Below are 22,998 nucleotides of genomic sequence, written 5' to 3'. Positions count from 1 at the left end.
CACTGTTGGGTAGGGACTGTCTCTATATGTTGCCAATTTGTACTTCCCAAGCGCTTAGTACAGTGCTCTGCACATAGTAAGCGCTCAATAAATACGATTGATGATGATGATAAATACCACTGATTGATTGCCGAGAGCCTCCCTGGCCGCAGTAGTCTTTGCTCTTCCGCATGGGCTTCCTCAAGCATTTGGGGCCGTTGTGTTCATTCATTCATTCATTCAGTCAGTCAGTCGTATTTATTGAGCGCTTACTGTGTGCTAGAGCACTGTACTAAGCACTTGGTAAGTCCAAGTCGGCAACATATAGAGGCGGTCCCTACCCAACAGCGGGCTCACAGCCTAGAAGGGGGAGACAGACAACAAAACATATTAACGAGATAAAATAAATAGAATAAATATGTATAAATAAAATAGAGTAATAAATACGTACAAACATGTATACAGGAGCTGTGGGGAGGGGAAGGAGGGGGCTCAGTCCGGGACAGTCATCATCGTCATCATCAGTCGTATTTATTGAGCGCTTACTATGTGCAGAGCACTGTACTAAGCGCCTGGGAAGTACAAATTGGCAACATATAGAGACAGTCCCTACCCGACAGTGGGCTCCCAGTCTAAAAGTCAGCGTCGGTTGGGCAGGTGTCCTCCTCCAAACCCGAAGAGAACAAAATCCGCCAGGAGGACTTATCGAAAATCATCAGCAGCGCCCAGAAGGTTCAGGTGAAGCAGGAGACCATCGAGTCCAGGCTGTCGGCCCTGAAAAGGTAAGGGGGGGAGTCGGGGATCCCCCGTCCACCCCGGAGGGTGCGGGGGGGGGGGGGGGATGGTGCGGAGCCGGGACTAGCAGTGGTGAGCGGTCAGCTCGTCCCCCGGACGAGGGAGGAGGGATGGCGGACCTGAGGGAGAAGCCAAGGGGCTGGGGCGCGTTGTTTGCTTTCATTTAAGGCGGCCATCTGGGGCCGATTGCAGCGGTCGCACTCATGCAAAGCCCCGCGTGGAAGAAAGTTTGCACCAGAGCATACTAACTTCTGTTAGTATGTTTGGTTTTGTTCTCTGTCTCCCCCCTCTAGACTGTGAGCCCGTTGTTGGGTAGGGACCGTCTCTATATGTTGCCAACTTGGACTTCCCAAGCGCTTAGGACAGTGCTCTGCACACCGTAAGCGCTCAATAAATGCGATTGATGATGATAGAGCATTCAGCCCACGTGAAAGGGCACCGTATCCAAACCGAGCGCGGGTGGACAAAGGCAGCTTTCCAGCCAAAATGGGTAGGGAAAGGCACCGTTTCCGGCATCCCAGATCCGGAGAGGGATTTGGCCTGTCGCACCCTGGCACAAAAAGCAGCCCAAGCCTTCTTTCTCTTTCTTAAAATGGTATTTAATAATACTAATGTTGGTGTTCGTTAAGCGCTTACTATGTGCCAAGCACTGTTCTGAGCGCTGGGGGGGATGCAAGGTAATCACGGTTGTCCCAAGTGGCTCCGCCACTTGTCAGCTGGGTGACTTTGGGCAAGTCACTTAACTTCTCTGGGCCTCAGTTACCTCATATGGAAAATGGGGATGAAGACTGAGCCATCCCATGGGACAACCTGATCACATTGTAACCTCCCCAGCGCTTAGAACAGTGCTTTGCGCATAGTAAGCGCTTAATAAATGCCATTAAAAAAAAAAAGGATGTGGGTTCTAATCTTGGCTCCACCATATGTCTGCTGTGTGACCTCCCCCTTTTAGACTGTGAGCCCACTGTTGGGTAGGGACTGTCTCTATATGTTGCCAATTTGTACTTCCCAAGCGCTTAGTACAGTGCTCTGCACACAGTAAGCGCTCAATAAATATTACGATCGATGATGATGATGTGACCCTGGGCAACTCACTTGACTTCTCTGTGCCTCAGTTACCTAGTCTGTAAAAAAAGGGGATAAGAGTGCGAGCCCCATGTGGGCCAGGGACTGTGTCCAACCTGGTTAACGTGTATCTACCCCAGCGCTTAGAACAGGGCTTGGCACATAGTAAGCGGGTAACAAATACCGTAATTACTATTATTATTCTGACCCCGAGGCTCCTGCTCTGTCCACTTGGCCACGCTGTTTTCTTGAGTGGGAATTAATAATGATAATAATAATAATAATGATGATGATGGCATTTATTAAGCACCTACTATGTGCGAAGCACTGTTCTAAGTGCTGGGGAGGTTACGAGGTGATCAGGTTGTCCCACGGGGGGCTCACAGTCTTCATCCCCGTTTTCCAGACGAGGGAACTGAGGCACAGAAAAGTGAAGTGACTCGCCCAAAGTCACACAGCTGACAGTTGGCGGAGCCGGGATTTGAACCCATGACCTCCGACTCCATAGCCCGGGCTCTTTCCACTGAGCCACACTGCTTCTCTACTACTTGGCTGCTCTACTGCTTCGCTGCTACTATAAGCTCACTGCAGGCAGGGGACGTGGTCTACCAACTCCCCCCTTTTAGACTGTGAGCCCACTGTCGGGTAGGGACTGTCTCTATGTGTTGCCAATTTGTACTTCCCAAGCGCTTAGTACAGTGCTCTGCACATAGTAAGCGCTCAATAAATACGATTGATGATGATGATGATGATGAACTCTGTTCTGCTCTTCTATTATACTCTCGCAAGCACTTAGTGTGGTGCTCTGCGCACAGTAAGGGCTCAGTAAATACAATTGATTGATTATCATCATTGCGGTTCGTGGCACCTAGCAAGCGCTTATTAGGTGCCTGATCCTCTGCTGGGCGTTGGGGTCATCGATTCAGATACCCTCGCCTGTCTCACCTGCAGCTTGTACTTCTCAAGCGCTTAGTGCAGTGCTCTGCACACAGCGCTCAATAAATACGATTGATTGATTGAAAGGCAGGCATGGAGAACAGTAAGAATCCGTGATGAGCAGTAAGAAGAGCAAGGTCAAATACAACAGACGCGGTGCTCCTGCGGGGTGCCAGATTTGGGGGAGCGGCCCCCGTGTTCAATCGTATTTCTCGAGCGCTTACTGTGTGCAGAGCGCTGTGTTGCCCGTGAGGGTTCCGTGAGTGGGGAATCCTTATTTTAAGGGCAAATGATGAAAGCGAAAATGGAAAGAGCCGGGCCTGGGAATCAGAGGTTCTGGTTTCTATCCCCGGCCCCGCCACTTGCCTGCTGGGTGACCTTAGGAAAGTCCCTTCACTTCTCTGGGCCTCAGTGACCTCATCTGTAAAATGGGGAGGCAGTCATCGAGAAGCAGCGTGGCTCAGTGGGATGAGCCCGGGCTTTGGAGTCTGAGGCCATGGGTTGAAATCCCGGCTCCGCCAGTTGTCAGCTGGGTGACCTTGGGCAAGTCACTTCACTTCTCTGGGCCTCAGTGACCTCATATGTAAAATGGGGATGAAGACTGTGAGCTCCCCGTGGGGCAACCTGATCACCTTGTAACCTCCCCAGCGCTTAGAACAGTGCTTTGCACATAGTAAGCGCTTAATAAATGCCAATTATTATTATTATTATTAATCCCTGTCCTCCCTCCCGCTTAGACTGTGAGCTCCAGTTGAGATGGGGGCTTTGTCTAAACTGACGTACTTGTACCTACCCTGGTGCTTGACACCGAGAATGTAATAATAGTCTAATAATAATAATAATAATAATAATAATAATCAGGAGAAGAATGGACATTTCCTAAAATTTCCGGGCGCTTGAGGGAATTGAGAGCCTGAATCTAGTGTTTGCATGCTCACAGCCCACTTCAGCATCGGCAACAGCGGGGGCCATAGGAGCGAGCGCGAGTCAGGCGACCACCTCCCCGGCCGAGTCGCCTAACCCCCGAGGGCCTCAGTCCCCTCGTCTGTGAAATGGGGAGAAGGAAATCCCTTCATCCGTTTCCCGTCCAGGTAGCCTAACTCTTTAGCTTTTCTTTCTTTTTAAATGGTGTCTTCCCCCGAAACCCCGTGGCCCAGGGAGAACGAATCTCTCTGGAGGGAGGTGGCCGAACTTCGAGCCAAGCACACGCAGCAGCAGCAGGTCATCCGGAAGGTGAGCCGCTGGGCATCTGAGGTGGTTGGGGTACCCCGGGGGGATGTATCGTCTGTCTTGTCCCCCAAAATGGGGATCTGGAGGGAAAGGGAGCTACAGGAGAGCGGAAGGCCGGTATCAAATCCCTGCTTGTTTCGCCCCAATTCCTCATGCCGACGCCTTGGTGGGTTTGCCCAACCCAGAAACCAAAAATGACTCACCGGATCCGATCCCTCTCCCGGTTAAAGCGGGCCAGAAGTGAATTTCTTGGCGTTCAGAGGCAGGGTCCGTTTTACAAGCCGGAGGACGTCGCCAAGGGGGCTAGCTGGTCTGACGGGAAGATCCCGGGGCTGGAAATCGGGAGACCCAGCTCCTGATACCGAGGGCTTAGTCCGGTGCTCTGTACAGAGTAAGTGCTCAAATACCGTTTGGCTGGTACGCCCAGCTATGCCGCTGAGTAGCTGTGGGACCTCGGGCAGGTTGCTTTATCGCCCTGGGCCTCAGTTTCCTCATCTGTACAGTATGGATAATGTCTGTCCCCCGCGCGGGGATCTTCTGAGGACAGGATGAGGTCGGCGGTGGGAAAGCCCAGCGAGGAGCAAAGTGGTTGGTAAAGGTGGTTACGTATCGGTGGCGTTAGCATCCTTCTGTGAAAAAAGCCGTGTCCCCCAATAGCAGCCCATCCGAGAGGAGCTGAAATCGCCCCCCACCCAGGTCTCGGGGTCTCCTGCCTCTTCTCGTTTGCAAATTCAGATCAGGTCCCCGCCGGCGTCTGCTCCACTCAGGCCTGCTGGGCTTTCTGGTCTCTGCCCCCGAACCCTGGCCCCGGAGACCCCGGAGAGGAACCGGCAAGGCAGAGCAGAACGATTAAAGGCCCGGAAAATGGGTCCTGAGGAACGGTGCCGGGAATTGGAGTTATTTAGCCTGGGGAGAAGAGCCGGCTGAGGGGGGGGGTGACCCACCCGGATGCCTTCAGAGCCCGCGAAGGGGGGTGTTTCGTGGGGCCGGTTCTCTTCCGGACCCTCGGTGGGCTTGAGGTGACAGGTGTCGGGGGTGTGGGGTGGGCGGCCAAGCACCCCTGTTGCTCCTCGGGTAAGAGGAGTTTCCCCTGAAATGAAAAGGAAGCCAAACCTCATGGGGTGGGCGGCTGTCTAAATCTAGGAGGCGGGTCACGACCTTAAGATTAGTAAGAGGGTCTTTTGGGGGGAACCGTTTAGGTTAGTCACGGTCTCTCCCCTGCCCCAGTCCAAGTGGCAGCCGTTCTTGGATTTCTAGACGCCTCTCTGTCCTCCCTTCCAGCGCTGGGTTTTGCGGGCTCCGCCTTGGTGCGGACTTGGGAACTCTCCGGAGTGGGTGACCGCAGCCTCTCTCTTTCTAGATTGTCCAGTTCATCGTGACGCTGGTGCAGAATAATCAGCTGGTGAGCTTAAAACGTAAAAGGTAAGGGTCTGGAAAGGAGTCGGGAAGGCGGCTGTGGGCCGAGAACGCACCTCTCAACTCTGGTGTAGTCTCCCCAAGCGCTTAGTGCAGTGCTCTGCACAAAGGAAGCGTGTTTTAAATGCCATCAATTGAATGGTTGACCAGCTGTCCCTGAAAAGGTGGTCAGCTTACTGACCCGGTAATAACCAGTCTCTACTGGCTTCTGGCCCTTCATCCCCGGGGCCAGGCTTGGCTTGTGAGTTCTGACTCCCACTATTTATTGACAAGTTAATCAGTCACAGTTTGCTTATTGAGAGGTTACTGCGGGCAGAGCACTGTACTGAGCGTAGGCCTTCCCAGAATGAGCCCCCTTTTTCTTCTCCTCCTCCCCTTCCCCCCCCCCACAGCACCTGTATATATGTTTGCACAGATTTATTACTCTATTATACTTGTACATATTTACTATTCTATTTATTTTGTTAATGATGTGCGTCTAGCTTTATTTCTATTTGTTCTAAAGACTTGACACCTGTCCACGTGCTTTGTTTTGTTGTCTGTCTCCCCCTTCTAGACTGTGAGCCCGTTGTCAGGTAGGGACCGTCTCTATACGTTGCCAACCTGTACTTCCCAATCGCTTAGTACAGTGCTCTGCACATAGTAAGCGCTCATTAAATACGATTGAATGAATGAATGAGTGAGAGAGTACAACACCAGATTTGATGAGTCGTCCCCTCCTCCCCCTTTCAAGGGGTTCCAGCCTGGCAGGGTTTGTAACGAGGTGGCTGGGTCACTACCATATGAGACTAATAATAGCAATGATGGTGTTTGTTAAGCGCTTACTATGTGCCATGTACTGTTCTAAGCACGGGGGAAGATACAAGGTCATGAGTTTGTCCCACGTGGGGGCTCACAGTCTCAGTCCCCGTTTTACAGACGAGGGAACTGCGGCCCAGAGAGGTGAAGTGACTTGCCCAGGGTCACACAGCCGAGAGGGTGGCGGAGCCGGGATTAGAACCCACGTCCTCAGGCTCCCAAGCCGGGCTCTTGCCACCAGGTCAGGCCGCTCTGGGCAGTCACACAAAAAGTAGCCGCGCTCCTGTCCCTCACCCAGCTCCTCCCCACTCACGGTCTCCCGGCGACCCACACAGTCTCCCCCTTCTAGGCTGTGAGCCCACTGTTGGGTAGGGACCGTCTCTGTATGTTGCCGACTTGTACTTCCCAAGCACTTAGTACAGTGCTCTGCACACAGTAAGCGCTCAGTAAATACGATTGAAGGAAGGAAGAAGAAGAAGGGAAGCAGAGCCGGTGCCCGGCAGGCTGGGTGCAACCTCTCCCTGGATCTCCAGCCTCCGCCCACAGGGAAGCAGCAGGTCGAAGATCATCATCATGATCAGTCGTATTTATTGAGCGCTGACTGTGTGCAGAGCACTGTACTAAGCGCTTGGGAAGTACAAATTGGCAACATATAGAGACAGTCCCTACCCAACAGCGGGCTCACAGTCTAAAAGGGGGAGACAAAACTTAACATACTGACAAAATAAAACCCATGACCTTTGACTCCAAAGCCCAGGCTCTTCCCACTGAGCCACGCTGCTTGAACTTGTACTTCCCAAGCGCTTAGTCCAGTGCTCTGCACACAGTGAGCGCTCAATAAATACGATTGAATGAATGAAGCAGCGAGAAGCAAGAGAAGGAGTGTGACTCAGTGGAAAGAGTATGCGCTTTGGAGTCAGAGGTCATGGGTTCAAATTTCGGCTCCGCCAGTTGTCAGATGTGTGACTTTGGGCAAGTCACTTAACTTCTCTGTGCCTCAGTGACCTCATCTGAAAAATAGGGATTAAGACTGTGAGCCCCACGTGGGACAACCTGATCACCTTGTAACCTCCCCAGCGCTTAGAACAGTGCTTTGCACATAGTAAGTGCTTAATAAATACCATTATTATTATTTATTATTAATGAATGATATGGGGAATTCAGTCAAGGAGTGCTTCCTAGAGGAGATGGGATTTCAGGAGGGCTTTATGTGTGGGAAGAGAGGTGGTCTACCAACTCTGTTATAGTCTACTCTCCCAAGCACTTAGTACAAGTGCTCTGTACACAGTAAGCACTCAATAAATAGATTGATTGGTCTGATTCATTCATTCATTCAATCATATTTATTAAGCACTTACTGTGTGCAGAGCACTGTACTAAGCGCTTGGGAAGTACAAGTCGGCAACAGATAGAGACGGTCCCTACCCAACAACGGGCTCACAGTCTAGAAGGGGGAGACAGACAACAAAACAAAACGTGTGGACAGTGTCAAAATCGTCGGAACAAATAGAATTACAGCTATAATAGAACTGTCTATTCTTGATCTGTTCATTCAATCATATTTATTGAGCGCTTACTATGTGCAGAGAACTGTACTAAGCGCTTGGGAAGTACAAGTCGGCAACATATAGAGACGGTCCCTACCCAACAGTGGGCTCACATTCTGGAAGGGGGAGACAGACAACAAAACAAAACGTAGACAGGTGTCAAAATCGTCGGAACAAATAGAATTACAGCTATAATAGAACTATCTATTCTTGATCTAACCATTCATTCATTCAGTTGTATTTATTGAGCGCTTACTGTGTGCAGAGCACTGTACTAAGCGCTTGGGAAGTACAAGCGCCCCTACCCAACAATGGGCTCACAGTCTAGAAGGGGGAGACGGACAACCAAACAAAACATGCAGACAGGTGTCAAAATCATCAGAACAAATAGAATTACTGCTATAATAGAACTATCTATTCTTGATCTATTTATTCATTCATTCAATCATATTGATTGAGCGCTTACTGTGTGCGCAGCACTGCACTAAGCGCTTGGGAAGTACAAGTCGGCAACATATAGAGACGGCCCCTACCCAACAGTGGGCTCACAGTCTAGAAGGGGGAGACGGACGACAAAACAAAACATGGGGACAGGTGTCAAGTCGTCAGAACAAACAGAATTAAAGCTTTCTATCATTGTTCGCATGAAGTTACAAAGTTTCTTAGTTATTTCCGTTGCAGGCGTGGATTTGAAGAGGGAGGGAGTGAACAAAGGGTCAGAAGTGGAAGGGTCACAGTGAAAAGAGCAAGGACCTGGGTCCTAATCCCAGCCCTGCCAACTGCTTGCCGTGTGACCGCAGGCAAGTCACTCAGCTTTTCTGGGCCTCAGTTTCCTCAGCTGTAAAACGGGGATTAAATGCCCGTTCTCCCTCTCCTACTTAGACCGTGAGCGCCCTGCGGGACAGGGACCGGGTCCGACCTAATTAACTCGCGTCCGCCCCAGCGCTTAGAACCGTGTTTGGCACACAGTAAGCGCTTAACAGATACCATTAAGAAAACGGTGAACTTGGGAGAGGAGTAACGGAGAGGGGCTTGGACTTGTAGTTTTGTAGATTAGGATTTGGGGTTCTCCTCGGGAGCCAGCCCGGCCGTGAAGCACGTGGATAGGGAAGCACTCGCCCACCCGGCGGCGGTGGAAGGGTCGCCGTCCGACTGGGGTCTCCCTCTCATTTCAGGCCTCTCCTGCTCAATACCAACGGCACCCCCAAGACCAACCTGTTCCAGCAGATCGTGAAGGAACCGGCCGAAAACAACCATCACAAGGTAACGGTTCGTTGCGCCGCCCGAGCCTGGCCCGGCCCGCCCCAGCCTCTGCCAGGGTCGGAGGGCACGGCCCAAGTACAAAGCTAAGAGCCTAAAGCGTGTTTCCCAGCCGGGACCTAGTGGGCCTGGTCCGGTGGGATTCGATCGTGTGGGTTGACAGCACTGCAGGCATTTGTCCGCATCAAACAGGAACGCCTCACCTTTGGCTTTAAAGCCCTTCGCCCTCCGGCCTGCTCCTACCTCACCTCCCTTCTCTCCTTCACATCCCAGCCCGCACACTTCGCTCCTCTCCTGCTAACCTTTCTCACCGTGCCCCCATCTCTCCTGTCCCGCCGCCGACCCCCGGCCCACATCCTGCCTCCTCACATCCGCCAATTATTCTCCCCGCCTTCAAAGCCTCACTGAAGGCCCATCCCCTCCAAGGGGCCTCCCTTTCCTCTTCTCCCACTCCCTTCCGCATCTCCCTGACTTGCTCTCTTTGTTCTTTCCCCCCCTTCCAGCAGTACAGATCTGTAATGTATTTATTTGTATTGATGTCTGTCTCCCCGCCTCTAGGCTGTAAGCTCACTGTGGGCAGGGAATGAGTCCGTGTTTCATTGTCTCGTGCTCTCCCAAGTACAGTGCTCTGCACACAGTAAGTGCTCTATAAATACGATCGAATGAATGTCTGCAGTTCCCCAGGGAACTGAGGGCCCTAACGGGACATCTCCAGCCCAAGGAGGAATCCCACAGTCTGGATTTCTTGGCTATTAGCAGGAGATGGCTTGTTCCCGGGGGCCGGGGTTGTAGAGCCTAAAGAAAGGAATTGCCGTGCCCAGGCTCGTGGGCATGTTAAAAAGGAATGCCTCACCCCAACATCTTGTTTGTAGATGTGGAGGGACTGGACTGGGGGGCAGGGGAAATGAGGGGGTGTGCCCCAGGAAAACCGTGCAAGATTGAGGATGTAGGTTTTCCATCAGTTTTGCAAAGCTCAGGGCTTGTGGCGTTCTTCTGTATGTGCTGATTCATTCATTCATTCATTCGATCGGATTTATTGAGCGCTTACTGTGTGCAGAGCACTGTACTAAGCACTTGGGAAGTCCAAGTTGGCAACATATAGAGATGGTCCCTACCCAACAGTGGGCTCACAGTGTAGAAGGGGGAGACAGAGAACAAAACATATTAACAAAATAAAATAAATAGAATATGCACAAATAAATTAGAGTAATAAATACGTACAAACATATATACAGGTGCTGTGGGGAGGGGAAGAGTCAGTCTGGGAAGGCCTCCTGGTTTAATGAGCCAGTCACTGTGGATCGTCGTCTCTCTCCCGTTGGTCTCAGAATCACCGGGATCGGCGCTGTACTAGCCACCCACCTACTCAAGCTCTGAGCTAGGTGCCCGAGGAACACACCAGATAAAACAGGCCCTTTAATCGTACAGTTTAATGAGGAAGACAGACAGAGTTTGTAGTAGGACTGTGAGCCCACTGTTGGGTTGGGACCGTCTCTTTATGTCTCTATATGTTGCCAATTTGTACTTCCCAAGCGCTTAGTACAGTGCTCTGCACACAGTAAGCGCTCAATAAATACGATTGATTGATTGACCGGGCCCGGGGCCCAGGCCAGGGCTGTCCCGGCTCCTGCCCGCCCGCGCCTTCCTCCTCCTCCTCCTGTGCGAAACGCAACAATAATAACCACGGCATTTTGTAAGCGCTTACTGTCCGCCCTGCACAGTAATAATAATATATATATATGTATATATGTTTTTACATATTTATCACTCTATTTTACTCGTACTGTTCTGAGCGCTAATAATAGATATATATGTATATATGTTTTTATATATTTATTGCTTTATTTTACTCGTACATATTCAATTTATTTTATTTTGTTAATATGTTTTGTTGTCTGTCTCCCCCTTTTAGACTGTGAGCCCACTGTTGGGTAGGGACCATCTCTAGACGTTGCCGACTTGTACTTCCCAAGCGCTTAGTCCAGTGCTCCGCACACAGTAAGCGCTCAGTAAATACGATTGAATGAATGAATAGCTAGGGGGTCAGTAGAGGCCAAAGTAAATGGTGCTAAACGTCCCTCTCCGCTGTCCCGCCTTGGCCCGGAATTTACTCCGCCAACTGGATCCCTCTTCCTTACAGCCTTCCCACAGTAGGCCCGAGGGTATAAAGCAAAGGGAGCAGATTTCCGACGACATCATCATTTACGACATCACCGACGACATGGCGGACGATATCACAGATGAAGAGAATGCCCCGGTGACTCCCGAAACCACCGAGGACGGCCGATCTGACGAGTCCAAGTGAGCGGAGCTGGGGGAAGGGGTGGGGGGTGGGTGGGGGTGTTTGTGTGCATGTGTGTATATGTGTGTGTGCGCACACTTGTGCATGAGAATGCAAGCACTTTTTAAAAAATGGTATCTGTGAAGCACTTACTATAATAATAATAATAATTTTGGTATTTTGTAGGCGCTTACTATGTGCAAAGCACTGTTCTAAATGCTGGGAAGGATACAAGGTGATCAGGTTGTCCCATGTGGGGCTCACAGTCTTAATCCCCATTTTACAGATGAGGTCACTGAGACACAGAGAAGCTAAGTGCCTTGCCCAGGGTCACACAGCTGACAAGTGCCGGAGGCGGGATTTGAACCCACGACCTCCGACTCCCAAGCCTGGGCTCTTTCCCCCGAGCCACGCCGCTTCTCTGTGTGCCGGCCACTCCGCTAAGCGCTGGCGTAAGATAGAAACTAATCAAGCTGGGCACAGTCCCCGTCCCACACGGGGCCCCCAGTCTTAATCCCCGTTTTTGAAGTGACGGCGTTTATCATTCAGCGCTCACTCTGTGCAGAGCACTGTTCTGAGCGCTGGGGAGGTGACAAGGTGATCAGGTTGTCCCACAGGCTTCATCCCCATTTTCCAGATGAGGTCACTGAGGCCCAGAGAAGTGACTTCCCCGAGGTCACACAGCTGACAGTTGGTGGAGCCGGGATTTGAACCCCCGACCTCCGACTCCAAAGCCCGGCCTCTTGGCTGCTTCTCTGACTTGCCCGAGGCCACCCAGCGGACAGGTGGCAGAGCGGGGATTCGAATCCAGATCCTCCTGGCTCCCGGGCGCGTGCTCTTTCCACCGGGCCACGCGGCTTTGCTTTTTGGCAAGACGGTGCCTCGGGAGACCTCAGCCTAGGAGAGTCTGGATGCTGTAAGCCCCCCAAAGTTTCGTGGCCCCCGTCAACTTGCGCCGCACGTCCTGCGGCGTGAGGGAAGGGGAAAAGCGCTGGAGGAGAGAGAGAGAGAGGGGAGGGACAGCGTTCCCTAGGGCTCAGCTGAACGCTGCCGCTTCTCTGTCCGGCCCGGCGGGGCCAGCTGCAGCCACTCCCCCGACATCGTCATCGTGGAAGACGACAACGAGGACGACTTCGCCCCCGTGGTCCAGAGCGGGGAGAAGCCCCCCGAGCCGCCCGGCGACCCCCTGAGCCCCGCCGGCGACGCCAGCAGCCCCCTCATGTCCAGCGCCGTCCGGCTGAACGGCCCGTCCGCCCTGACCGCCGAGGACCCCGTCTCCATGATGGACTCCATCCTCAACGAGAACATCAACCTCCTGGGGAAGTGAGTGGCGGGGCGCCGCAGCCTCCTCCCTCGGAAACTGAGCGCTCCCCGGGTGCCGAGCACTTGGGAGGGAGCGATGGAACCGGCACGCTCCCGCCCCGCCAGGAGCGGAGGGTTTGGCGGGGGAGGGAGGCGTTAATCGAAGGGAATGAACGCGCCATCGGGTCTTTCTCCTTTCCTTCCCCTCCCCGGCCCTTCCAGAGTCGAGCTCCTGGATTACCTGGACAGCATCGACTGCAGCCTGGAGGATTTCCAGGCCATGCTCTCGGGGCGGCAGTTCAGCATAGACCCGGATCTGCTGGTGGACGTAGGTGTCTCGGCCTCCCCTCCCTCCCTCCCTCTGGGCCGCGGCCCCGGCTCGATCCCGGGGGGCCCGTTGGGGAGGAAACACCGGAGTCGGGGAATGACCGGGTTAAAATGTCCTCCTGTTGCGTCCGAGTGCCCTCCGCCCACCCTCCCACCGGACCCGGGGTGCGTGGCTCTGTGCCTACAGCGCGGGCCTGCTTTCTCATCCCATTCGTTCAGTCGTATTTATTGAGCGCTTACTGTGTGCTAGAGCACTGGACTAAGCGCTTGGGAAGGACAAGTCGGCAACGTATAGAGACTGGCCCTACCCGACAGCGGGCTCACAGTCTAGAAGGGGGAGACGGACAACGAAACAAAGCATGTAGACGGGTATCAAAATCGTCAGAATCAATCAATCAATCAATCATATTTATTGAGCGCTTACTATGTGCAGAGCACTGTACTAAGCGCTTGGGAAGTACAAGTTGGCAACATAGAGAGACAGTCCCTACCCAACATTGGGCTCACAGTCTGAAAGAACAGACAGAATTAAAGCTAGATGCACATCATTAACAAAATAAAAAGAATAGTAAGTATGTACTAAACGTTTTCCAATGGCTGTTAACACTGTCCGGGTGTTTCCTAACATAGTGTTGTGATGACCCAGCCCAGAGGAAAAAGTCTCAATGGTATTTTCAACACAGTCTCATAGATGTCTCTTAAATATCTGGTGCAGAAAGAAATATCTGATACCACCAGCACCTGAAAAACGTTTTCCAGTGGCTGTTAACACTGTGTGTTTCCTAACATAGTGTTGTGGTGACCCAGCCCAGAGGAAAAAGTCTCAGTTGTATTTTCAACACAGTCTCATAGATGTCTCTTAAATATCTGGTGCAGAAAGAAATATCTGATACCACCAGTATCTGAAAAACGTTTTCCAGTGGCTGTTAACACTGTGTGTTTCCTAACATAGTGCTGTGATGACCCAGCCCAGAGGAAAAAGTCTCAACTGTATTTTCAACACAGTCTCATAGATGTCTCTTAAATATCTAATGCATAAAGAAATATTTGATACCACCAGCATCTGAAAAACGTTTTCCAATGGCTGTTAACACTGTCCAGGTGTTTCCTAACATAGTGTTGTGATGACCCAGCCCAGAGGAAAAAGTCTCAACTGTATTTTCAACACAGTCTCATAGATGTCTCTTAAATATCTAATGCATAAAGAAATATTTGATACCACCAGCATCTGAAAAACGTTTTCCAATGGCTGTTAACACTGTCCAGGTGTTTCCTAACATAGTGTTGTGATGACCCAGCCAAGAGGAAAAAGTCTCAATTGTATTTTCAACACAGTCTCATAGATGTCTCTTAAATATCTGACGCAGAAAGAAATATTTGATACCACCAGCATCTGAAAAACGTTTTCCAATGGCTGTTAACACTGTCCAGGTGTTTCCTAACATAGTGTTGTGATGACCCAGCCAAGAGGAAAAAGTCTCAATTGTATTTTCAACACAGTCTCATAGGTGTCTCTTAAATATCTGATGCAGAAAGAAATATTTGATACCACCAGCATCTGAATCTTCCTTGTTCCCATAGCAGGGCATTGGAGAATTTCAGTGTTTAGAGAAAGTCTTGTAGACAGATAACCTCTACCTAGTCAGTGAGTAACAAATATCCTATGAATTGTACATACCAGTGTGTAAAAAAATAAACAAGCAAACACACACTCCAGGGGGAGGGGCAGGGGGTTAGTAAATCAGACTCAAACTTCCCGGCTTCCGGGATGACCTTGGGTAAGTCACTCAACTCCTGGGCCTCGGTGACCTCATCTGGAAAATGGGGATTGAGACTGTGAGCTCCATGTGGGACAGGGACTGCGTCCAACTTGATTAACTTGTGCCTACCCCAGCGCTTAGTACAGTACCTGGCACATAGTAAGCGCTTAACAAATGCCCTCATTATTAGTAGTAGTAGCAGTAGTATAGTGGTATGGTTTTTCCAGGCCCCAACTTGACGTGAGGCCTCATCAATCCCACTGTTGGGTAGGGACCGTCTCTATATGTTGCCAACTTGTACTTTCCAAGCGCTCAGTACAGTGCTCTGCACACAGTAAGCGCTCAATAAATACGATTGATTGATTGGGGGACTTTGGTACCATCTTCTCGATCGAATGGATCACTGCCTCATGACCCAACTAAGCGCTTCTGCCCTGATCATCGCTTCCATTAATAATGTTAATAATAATAATAAGTATTACTACTATTATTATAATGGTATCAAGCGCTTACTCTCTGCTACGCACTATACTAAGCACTGGATTAGATACCAGCCAATCATTTATTCATTCAGTAAGAGAAGCAGCGTGGCTCGGTGGAAAGAGCCCGGGCTTGGGAGTCAGTGGTCGTGGGTTCTAATCCCGACTCCGCCACGTGTCTGCTTCACTGAGCCTCAGTGACCTCATCTGTAAAATGGGGATTAAGACTGTGAGCCCCCCCTGTGGGGCAACCCGATCACATTGTGTCCCCCCCCAGCGCTTAGAATAGTGCTTTGCACATAATAAGCGCTTAACATCATCAATCATCAATCGTATTTATTGAGCACTCACTATGTGCAGAGCACTGTACTAAGCGCTTGGGAAGTACAAATTGGCAACATATAGAGACAGTCCCTACCCAACAGTGGGCTCACAGTCTAAAAGAGTGGGCTCACAGTCTAAAAGCCTGCCACGTGCCAGCACACATGCCACATGCCACAGCACACATGCCAGCATTAACACATGCCAGCATTATTATTATATTGCTTACTGTGCACAGAGCACTCTACTAAGCGCTTAGGGGAGAGTACAAGGCAACAATAAACAGAGACACTTTCCCCGCCCACAGTGAGCCTACAGTCTAGAGGAGGTTGGACACAGTCCCCGCCCCACATGGGGCTCACAGCCTCAATCCCCATTTTACAGATGAGGGGACTGAGGCACGGAGAAGTGGGTGGGCTTGGAGCGGCGGAAGCGGTTGGTGCAGTCGGGGGGCCGCGCGTCCCCCTGCCCCACCCAGCCGGTTCTCTCTTCTCAGCCGCTTGGAGAAAACTGGATTTTCCCCACAACCGGGATCGTGGCTGAAGAGTGAGGGCCTCCTGGGAAAAACTCTAGTAGAGAGAAGTGCGGGGCGAAGCATTGTGCAAAATGCTGGGGAGCAACGGAATAATAATAATAATAATAATAATGGTGGGATTTGTTAAGCGCTTACCGTGAGTCAAGCACGATACTGAGCCCTGGGGTAGATACAAGCTAATCAGGTTGGACACAGCCCGGGTCCCACGTGGGGCTCCCAGTCTTAATCCCCATTTTACAGACGAGGGAACTGAGGCACAGAGAAGTGAAATGACTTGCCCAAGGTCCCAGAGCAGACAGGTGGTGGGGAGGGAACTGAGGCACAGAGAAGTGAAATGACTTACCCAAAGTCCCAGAGCAGACAGGTGGCGGGACCGGGATTAGAACCCAGATCCTTCTGGACTCCCAAGCCCGTTCTGTGTCTTGTCAGGCCACGCTGCTGTTCGGGCAATAGTTCCTGATCCTTCAGGGGTTTCGCAAAGGAGGGCAGGGTTTGTTTCAGTTTTTTATGGCGTTTGTTAAGTGCTTATTATGTTACTCACAGGCCATTCAGGATTCAGAACTGGCTGAGGAAGTGTTCGGGCCACTGACCCGCGTTCCTTGGCCTCGATGCCTCTTCTGGGAATAGTCAGGGCCGCGGGAGCCATTTTCCCATTTCTCACCACTCCCTCACCTCTCCCTTTGTCTCTGCTGTGGAGGTGTTCGTACAGGTTTATTACCCTCTTCATTTGACTTCTACATATTTACTATTCCATTTATTTCGTTACTGATGTGCATTTAGAGAAGCAGCGTGGCTCAGTGGAAAGAGCCCGGGCTTTGGAGTCAGAGGTCATGGGTTCAAATCCCGGCCCTGCCACTTGCCAGCTGGGTGACTCTGGGCAAGTCACTTCACTTCTCTGGGCCTCATCTGCAAAATGGGGCTTAAGACTGTGAGCCCCCCCGTGGGACAACCTGATTACCTTGTAACCTCCCCAGCGCTTCGTACAGTGCTTTGCACATAGTAAGCGCTTAATAAATGCCATCCTTATTATTATTATTATTATTGTTTAGCTTTAATTCTATTTATTCTGATGACTTGACACCCGTTTTGTTGTCCGTCTCCCCGCTTCTAGACCGAGCCCGTTGTTGGGTAGGGACCGTCTCTCTTTGTCGCCGACTTGTACTTCCCAAGCGCTTAGTCACCCAGCTGACAGGTGGCAGAGCCGGGATTCGAACCCACGGCCTCTGACTCCCAAACCCGGGCTCTTCCCACTGAGCCTTCTAGACTGTGAGCCCACTGGTGGGTAGGGACCGTCCCTATGTGTTGCCAACTTGTACTTCCCAAGCGCTTAGTACAGTGCTCTGCGCACCGTAAGCGCTCAATAAATACGATCGAATGAATGAATGAGCCACGCCGCTTTGAATATATGCCCCAGCGTAGGCACGCCAGCAGGCTGTATTAAACGTTTAGTTGTTAGGCGCGTTTATCGTTTTGCAAAACTTTTCATTTGGCCACGTGATAGAATCGGGATTTGAAGGGGAAGGAGTCTGGTGCCAGTTCGGATGGTGTTTGGCTAGGTAAACTGATGCCTGTGTGTACGTGGGTGCACGCCCGCACGCACTTGTCTAAAATGATTGAGAAAAACGCTCATCGGTGTAGAAAACCGAAGAGTTATTGAAGCGCATTTTTTCATTGCCGAGTGGTAAAGTCAGTCGTTTATTGAGCGCTTCCTGCTGTACTGAGCACCACTCGGGAAAGTACAATACAACAGGGTTGGTAGACACATTCCCTGCCCGCAGCGAGCTAAAGTCAATCAGTGGTATTTATTAATAACTGTAGTGGTCGTTAAGCACTTCCTATGCGTCAGGCATTCGTTCAGTCGTATTTCAATCGTATGTATTCATTCAATGGTATTTATGGAGCACTTACTGTGTGCAGAGCACAGAGAAGCAGCGTGGCTCAGTGGAAAGAGCCTGGGCTTTGGAGTCAGAGGTCATGGGTTCAAATCCCGGCTTCGCCAATTGTCAGCTGGGTGACTTTGGGCAAGTCACTTAGCTTCTCTGTGCCTCATCTGTAAAATGGGGATTAAGACTGTGAGCCCCCTGTGGGACAACCTGATGGCCTTGTAACCTCCCCAGAGCTTAGAACAGTGCTTTGCACATAGTAAGTGCTTAATAAATGCCATTATTATTATTATTATTATTATTATTATTATTATTATTCTAAGCCCTGGCGAAGGTACACAGTAATCACGTCAGACCCGGTCCCTGTGTCACACGGGGCTCACAGTCTAAGTAGGAAGGACCTCAGGTGTGGGATGAACTCCAGCGCTTAGACCAGCGCTTTGCACAGAGTAGAGAAGCAGCGGGGCCCAGTGGAAAGAGCCCGGGCTTTGGAGTCAGAGGTCATGGGTTCAAATCCCGGCTCCGCCAATTGTCAGCCGTGTGACTTTGGGCAAGTCACTTCACTTCTCTGTGCCTCAGTTCCCCCATCTGTAAAATGGGGATTAAGACTGTGGGCCGGCCGTGGGACAACCTGTTCCCCTTGTAACCTCCCCAGAGCTTAGAACGGTGCTTGGCTCATATTAAGTGCTTAATAAATGGCATTAATATAATATAATTATAAGCGCTTAACAAATGCCATCGTGATTATTATTATTCTGACAGAAGAGGGAACCGAGGCCCAGAGAAGTACCTTGTCCAAGGTCACACAGCAGCCGTTGAGCGGGGCCGGGTCTAGAACCCAGGTCCTGTGATATCCAGGCCCGCGGTCCTTTCCACCAGGCCGTGCTGCTCCGCTTTGAGGGCTGCTTGTGTGCAGAGCAGTGGACTAGACACTTGAGAGAGTCTACTGTAACAGAGTTGGTAGATACGTTCCCTGCCCACAGCAGGCTTAGATTTCGTCTCGCCACCCTCGTGTGTGGCGGAAGTGTAGGAAGCCTTGGACGTTGGGCATCTGGGGTTGGAAAGTTGGAAGGTGTCCGTGCCGCTCCCTGCTCCTAACCCCGTCATCCTTTGTTCGACCTCTTTCTTTTGTTAATACGTTTTGTTTTGCTGTCTGTCTCCCCCTTCTAGACTGTGAGCCCCCTGTTGGGTAGGGACCGTCTCTATACGTTGCCAACTTGGACTTCCCAAGCGCTTAGTACAGTGCCCTGCACACCGTAAGCGCTCAATAAATACGATTGAATGAATGAATGAGTCCAGTGCTCTGCACACAGTAAGCGCTCAATAAAGACGATTGAGTGAATGACTGGGGAGGGAGCATCCCCCAGGTCAGATGTAGACACCACCGTGGTACAGTTCCCGGGAAAAACAAAATAAGCGTGGTAGGCGCTAAGCACTTGTCATGTACAACTACTAGTGCTCTGTACACGGTAAGCACTCGGTATAATACCGTTGATCACATACTAGGCGTTGGGAAGCAGCGTGGCTGAGTGGATCGAGCCTGGGAAGCAGAAGGACCCGAGTTCTGATCCCGGCTCCGCCACGTCAGCTGTGTGACCTTGGGCAAGTCACTTCACCTCTCTGGGCCTCAGGTACCTTCCTCTGTAAAACGGGGATTAAGACCGTGAGCCCCGTGTGGGACAGGGACTCTGTCCAACCTGATTAACTTGTATCTGCCCCAGAGCTTAGAGCAGTGCTTGGCACATAGGAGATGCTTAACAAGTACCATTATGATTGTTATTGTTATTATTACTATTATTATCTTGGCTCAGTGGAAAGAGCCCGGGCTTGGGAATCAGAGGTCATGGGCTCAAATCCCGGCTCCGCCACTTGTCAGCTGGGTGACTTTGGGCAAGTCGCTTCACTTCTCTGGGCTTCAGTTACCTCATCTGCAAAATGGGGATTAAGACTGTGAGCCCCAGGTGGGACAACCTGATCACCTTGTATCCTCCCCAGCGCTTGGAACAGTGTTTTGCACATAGCGCTTACCAAATGCCATCATTATTACTGCTATTATTACCCACAATAGAAAGGGGCAGGAAGTCCCCGACTGAGAGTGGCTTTTGCTTCGTCGCGGATTTCACGCCCCCTCCGCCGTTCCGGCTGTTCTTCCGCCGTCTCCGGGGGCAGGGGTTCGGGTTCATTCAGTCGTATTTATTGAGCGCTTACTGTGGGCAAGGCACTGGACTAAGCGCTCGATGGCAGACCCCACCGGCTCCCAGTCCGCGGCTCGGAAAGCCACCCGGCCGCCGCCTGAAAACCCTTCGGAGCGACTAACCTTGCCTCTTGGTTTCCTTCCCACTCACGGTCTCTCTCGATCTCGCTTCTTTCAGCTTTTCACTAGCTCTGTTCAGATGAATCCCACAGATTACATCAATAACCCAAAAGTAAGTTCCCCTCTCTTCCCCTCCTCCTCCTCCCCCCACCCCCCACCCGTGCCCCTCGGGGCCCGCGGTCGTAAAAAAAAAACGCGGAGAGAGCTCAGCTCGGAGGGGACTCCCTCCCGGTTCCCGCGTGGCGGAGTCAGATAACCTGGAGCGGTCACGGGAAAACCGGGAAAACCAGCTTCCTTGCGGGGCAGTAAGCACCCGGGACGGGTCGGAAAACCGATCCGGATAAGGAGAAAGCCGGTATCCTACAGAGACAGGGCTTTGGGCCGCTCGGGCGTTTCCTGGAGACTGCAAGTCTCGTCTACCGGCTGTATTGATTTTTACTCTAACAGGCGCTTAGTACAGTGCTCTAGCAAGCATTCCGATCCTGTGGATCCCCTCCCCCCCAATCCCCTCACCCTCTTACAAAGCTACAAAGTTCAGGACACTAAAGGAGGGCAGGATTCAAGTCTCTGACTTTCTACACTCACCTTTTCTGGGTGTTTCATTTTCCTCAAGCAGTTCCTTCCTCTCCTAACGGTCCCGACGTTGAGCGGCTCGAAGGAATGGTCGTGGCCTTTCGGGGAGGGCACAGGAAGCTCGTACGCACCCCCGCTCGGAGCGCGTCCGATCTCTCCTTCCCAGTTCAGCCCCGTCCTCCGGCGGGAAGGCTAAACTCTGCTCCTTGCTGTCTTTCAGTTGGAGACCAAAGGTTTGGAAGCCACCAAGGCTAGCGGGGCGCAGCCCGCTTCCGAGGGCGCGAAGCACTCGAAGCCCAAATCTGGTGAGTACGGGACGTTGGCGGGGAGCCCTGGAAGCCCGAGTCTGTCGGGGAGAAAGGGCCCGGCGGGCCCCGTCAGCCATTCATTCATTCAACCGTATTTATCGAGCGCTTACTGTGTGCGGGGCACTGTACTAAGCGCTTGCGAAGCCCAAGTTGGCAACATCTAGAGACGGTCCCTACCCAACAGCGGGCTCACAGTCTAGAAGGGGGAGACAGACGACAAAACCGAACATATTAACAAAAGAAACAGAGGTCGAACAACTGTTCAGTAAGGTGGCAGGAAGCTGTTTGGCCTCCTGGGAAGAGCAGAGGCCCTGGTTTCCCACGCTGGCTCTCCCACTTGTCCGCCGTGTGACCCCGAACAAGTCTCTGGGCCTCGGTTTCCTCATCCGGAAAATGGGGGTTCAACACTAGGTCTCCCGCCCCCTTAGAAATCGAGCCCCGGGTGGGACAGGGACTGCGTTGGAGTGTGTTATCTCGTAGCTACTCTAGCGCTTACAAAAAGGACTTGGCACAAAGCAAGCATCTAGCAACTACCGTTTTTTTTTTTTTTTTTTTTTAATTAAAGCAGGGGTAAAGAGGAGACAGAATCCACTGATTTTTTGTTTGTTTTCTGGACACTTTCCATGGGCACAACAGAGTGTATTCCACTCTGTTTCTGTAGAACAGGTGTGGGATAAGCGCTTAACAAATACTATTGTTATTATAATAACAATAATAATTAGTAGTAGTATTCTACTCTGTTTCTGTAGAACAGGTGTGGGATAAGCGCTTAGCAAATACCATTATTATTATTATTAGTAGTAGTAGTAGTAGTATTCTACTCTGTTTCTGTAGAACAGGTGTGGGATAAGCGCTTAACAAATACCATTGTTATTATTATTAGTAGTAGTAGTATTCTACTCTGTTTCTGTAGAACAGGTGTGGGATAAGCGCTTAACAAATACCATTATTATTATTAGTAGTAGTAGTAGTATTCTACTCTGGTTCTGTAGAACAGGTGTGGGATAAGCGCTTAACAAATACCATTGTTATTATTATTAGTAGTAGTAGTATTCTACTCTGTTTCTGTAGAACAGGTGTGGAATAAGCACTTAACAAATACCATTGTTATTATTAGTAGTAGTATTCTACTCTGTTTCTGTAGAACAGGTGTGGGATAAGCGCTTAACAAATACCATTGTTATTAGTAGTAGTAGTAGTAGTATTCTATTCTGTTTCTGTAGAACAGGTGTGGGATAAGTGCTTAGCAAATACCATTGTTGTTATTATTATTAGTAGTAGTATTCTACTCTGTTTCTGTAGAACAGGTGTGGGATAAGCGCTTAGCAAATACCATTGTTAGTAGTAGTAGTAGTAGTAGTAGTATTCTACTCTGTTTCTGTAGAACAGGTGTGGGATAAGCGCTTAACAAATACCATTGTTGTTATTAGTAGTATTCCTACTCTGTTTCTGTAGAACAGGTGTGGGATAAGCGCTTAACAAATACCATTATTATTATTATTAGTAGTAGTAGTAGTAGTATTCTACTCTGTTTCTGTAGAACAGGTGTGGGATAAGCGCTTAACAAATACCATTGTTATTATTGTTATTATTATTATTATATGGTGTCCGATTATTTAATGTGTCGACACACAGGGGCCGTTTAAGACCCTGGTCTGAATCGACACAGGCTGAGGGTGGAATTGATGGAAGCTTACACACTTTATTCTGTTTATTTTATTTTTATTCTATTTATTTTAGTTTAATATGTTGTTTTTTTGTCTGTCTCCCCCTTCTAGACTGAGCCCGCTGTTGGGTAGGGACCGTCTCTAGATGTTGCCAACTTGTACTTCCCAAGCGCTTAGTACAGTGCTGTGCGCACAGTAAGCGCACAATAAATACGATTGAAT

General features: G+C 50.6%; 1 protein-coding gene across 1 annotated transcript in view; it reads left to right on the top strand.

Annotated features, from left to right (window-relative positions):
* Positions 1 to 22,998, top strand: part of HSF2 (heat shock transcription factor 2) — a 54,803-nt gene that overhangs the window by 27,360 nt on the left and 4,445 nt on the right. Inside the window, exons 4-12 of the mRNA XM_038770133.1 lie at positions 637 to 761; positions 3,933 to 4,008; positions 5,366 to 5,427; positions 8,942 to 9,029; positions 11,167 to 11,327; positions 12,388 to 12,630; positions 12,832 to 12,937; positions 20,287 to 20,340; positions 21,022 to 21,106. Coding sequence (XP_038626061.1) covers positions 637 to 761; positions 3,933 to 4,008; positions 5,366 to 5,427; positions 8,942 to 9,029; positions 11,167 to 11,327; positions 12,388 to 12,630; positions 12,832 to 12,937; positions 20,287 to 20,340; positions 21,022 to 21,106 — 1,000 coding nt within the window. The remainder of the gene's footprint in view (positions 1 to 636; positions 762 to 3,932; positions 4,009 to 5,365; positions 5,428 to 8,941; positions 9,030 to 11,166; positions 11,328 to 12,387; positions 12,631 to 12,831; positions 12,938 to 20,286; positions 20,341 to 21,021; positions 21,107 to 22,998) is intronic.

Source organism: Tachyglossus aculeatus, chromosome 2 (genome assembly GCF_015852505.1).
Source record: "Tachyglossus aculeatus isolate mTacAcu1 chromosome 2, mTacAcu1.pri, whole genome shotgun sequence".
NCBI lineage: Eukaryota > Metazoa > Chordata > Mammalia > Monotremata > Tachyglossidae > Tachyglossus > Tachyglossus aculeatus.
Note: the sequence above shows the minus strand (reverse complement) of the source record. Positions and strands in the feature narration are given on the sequence as shown.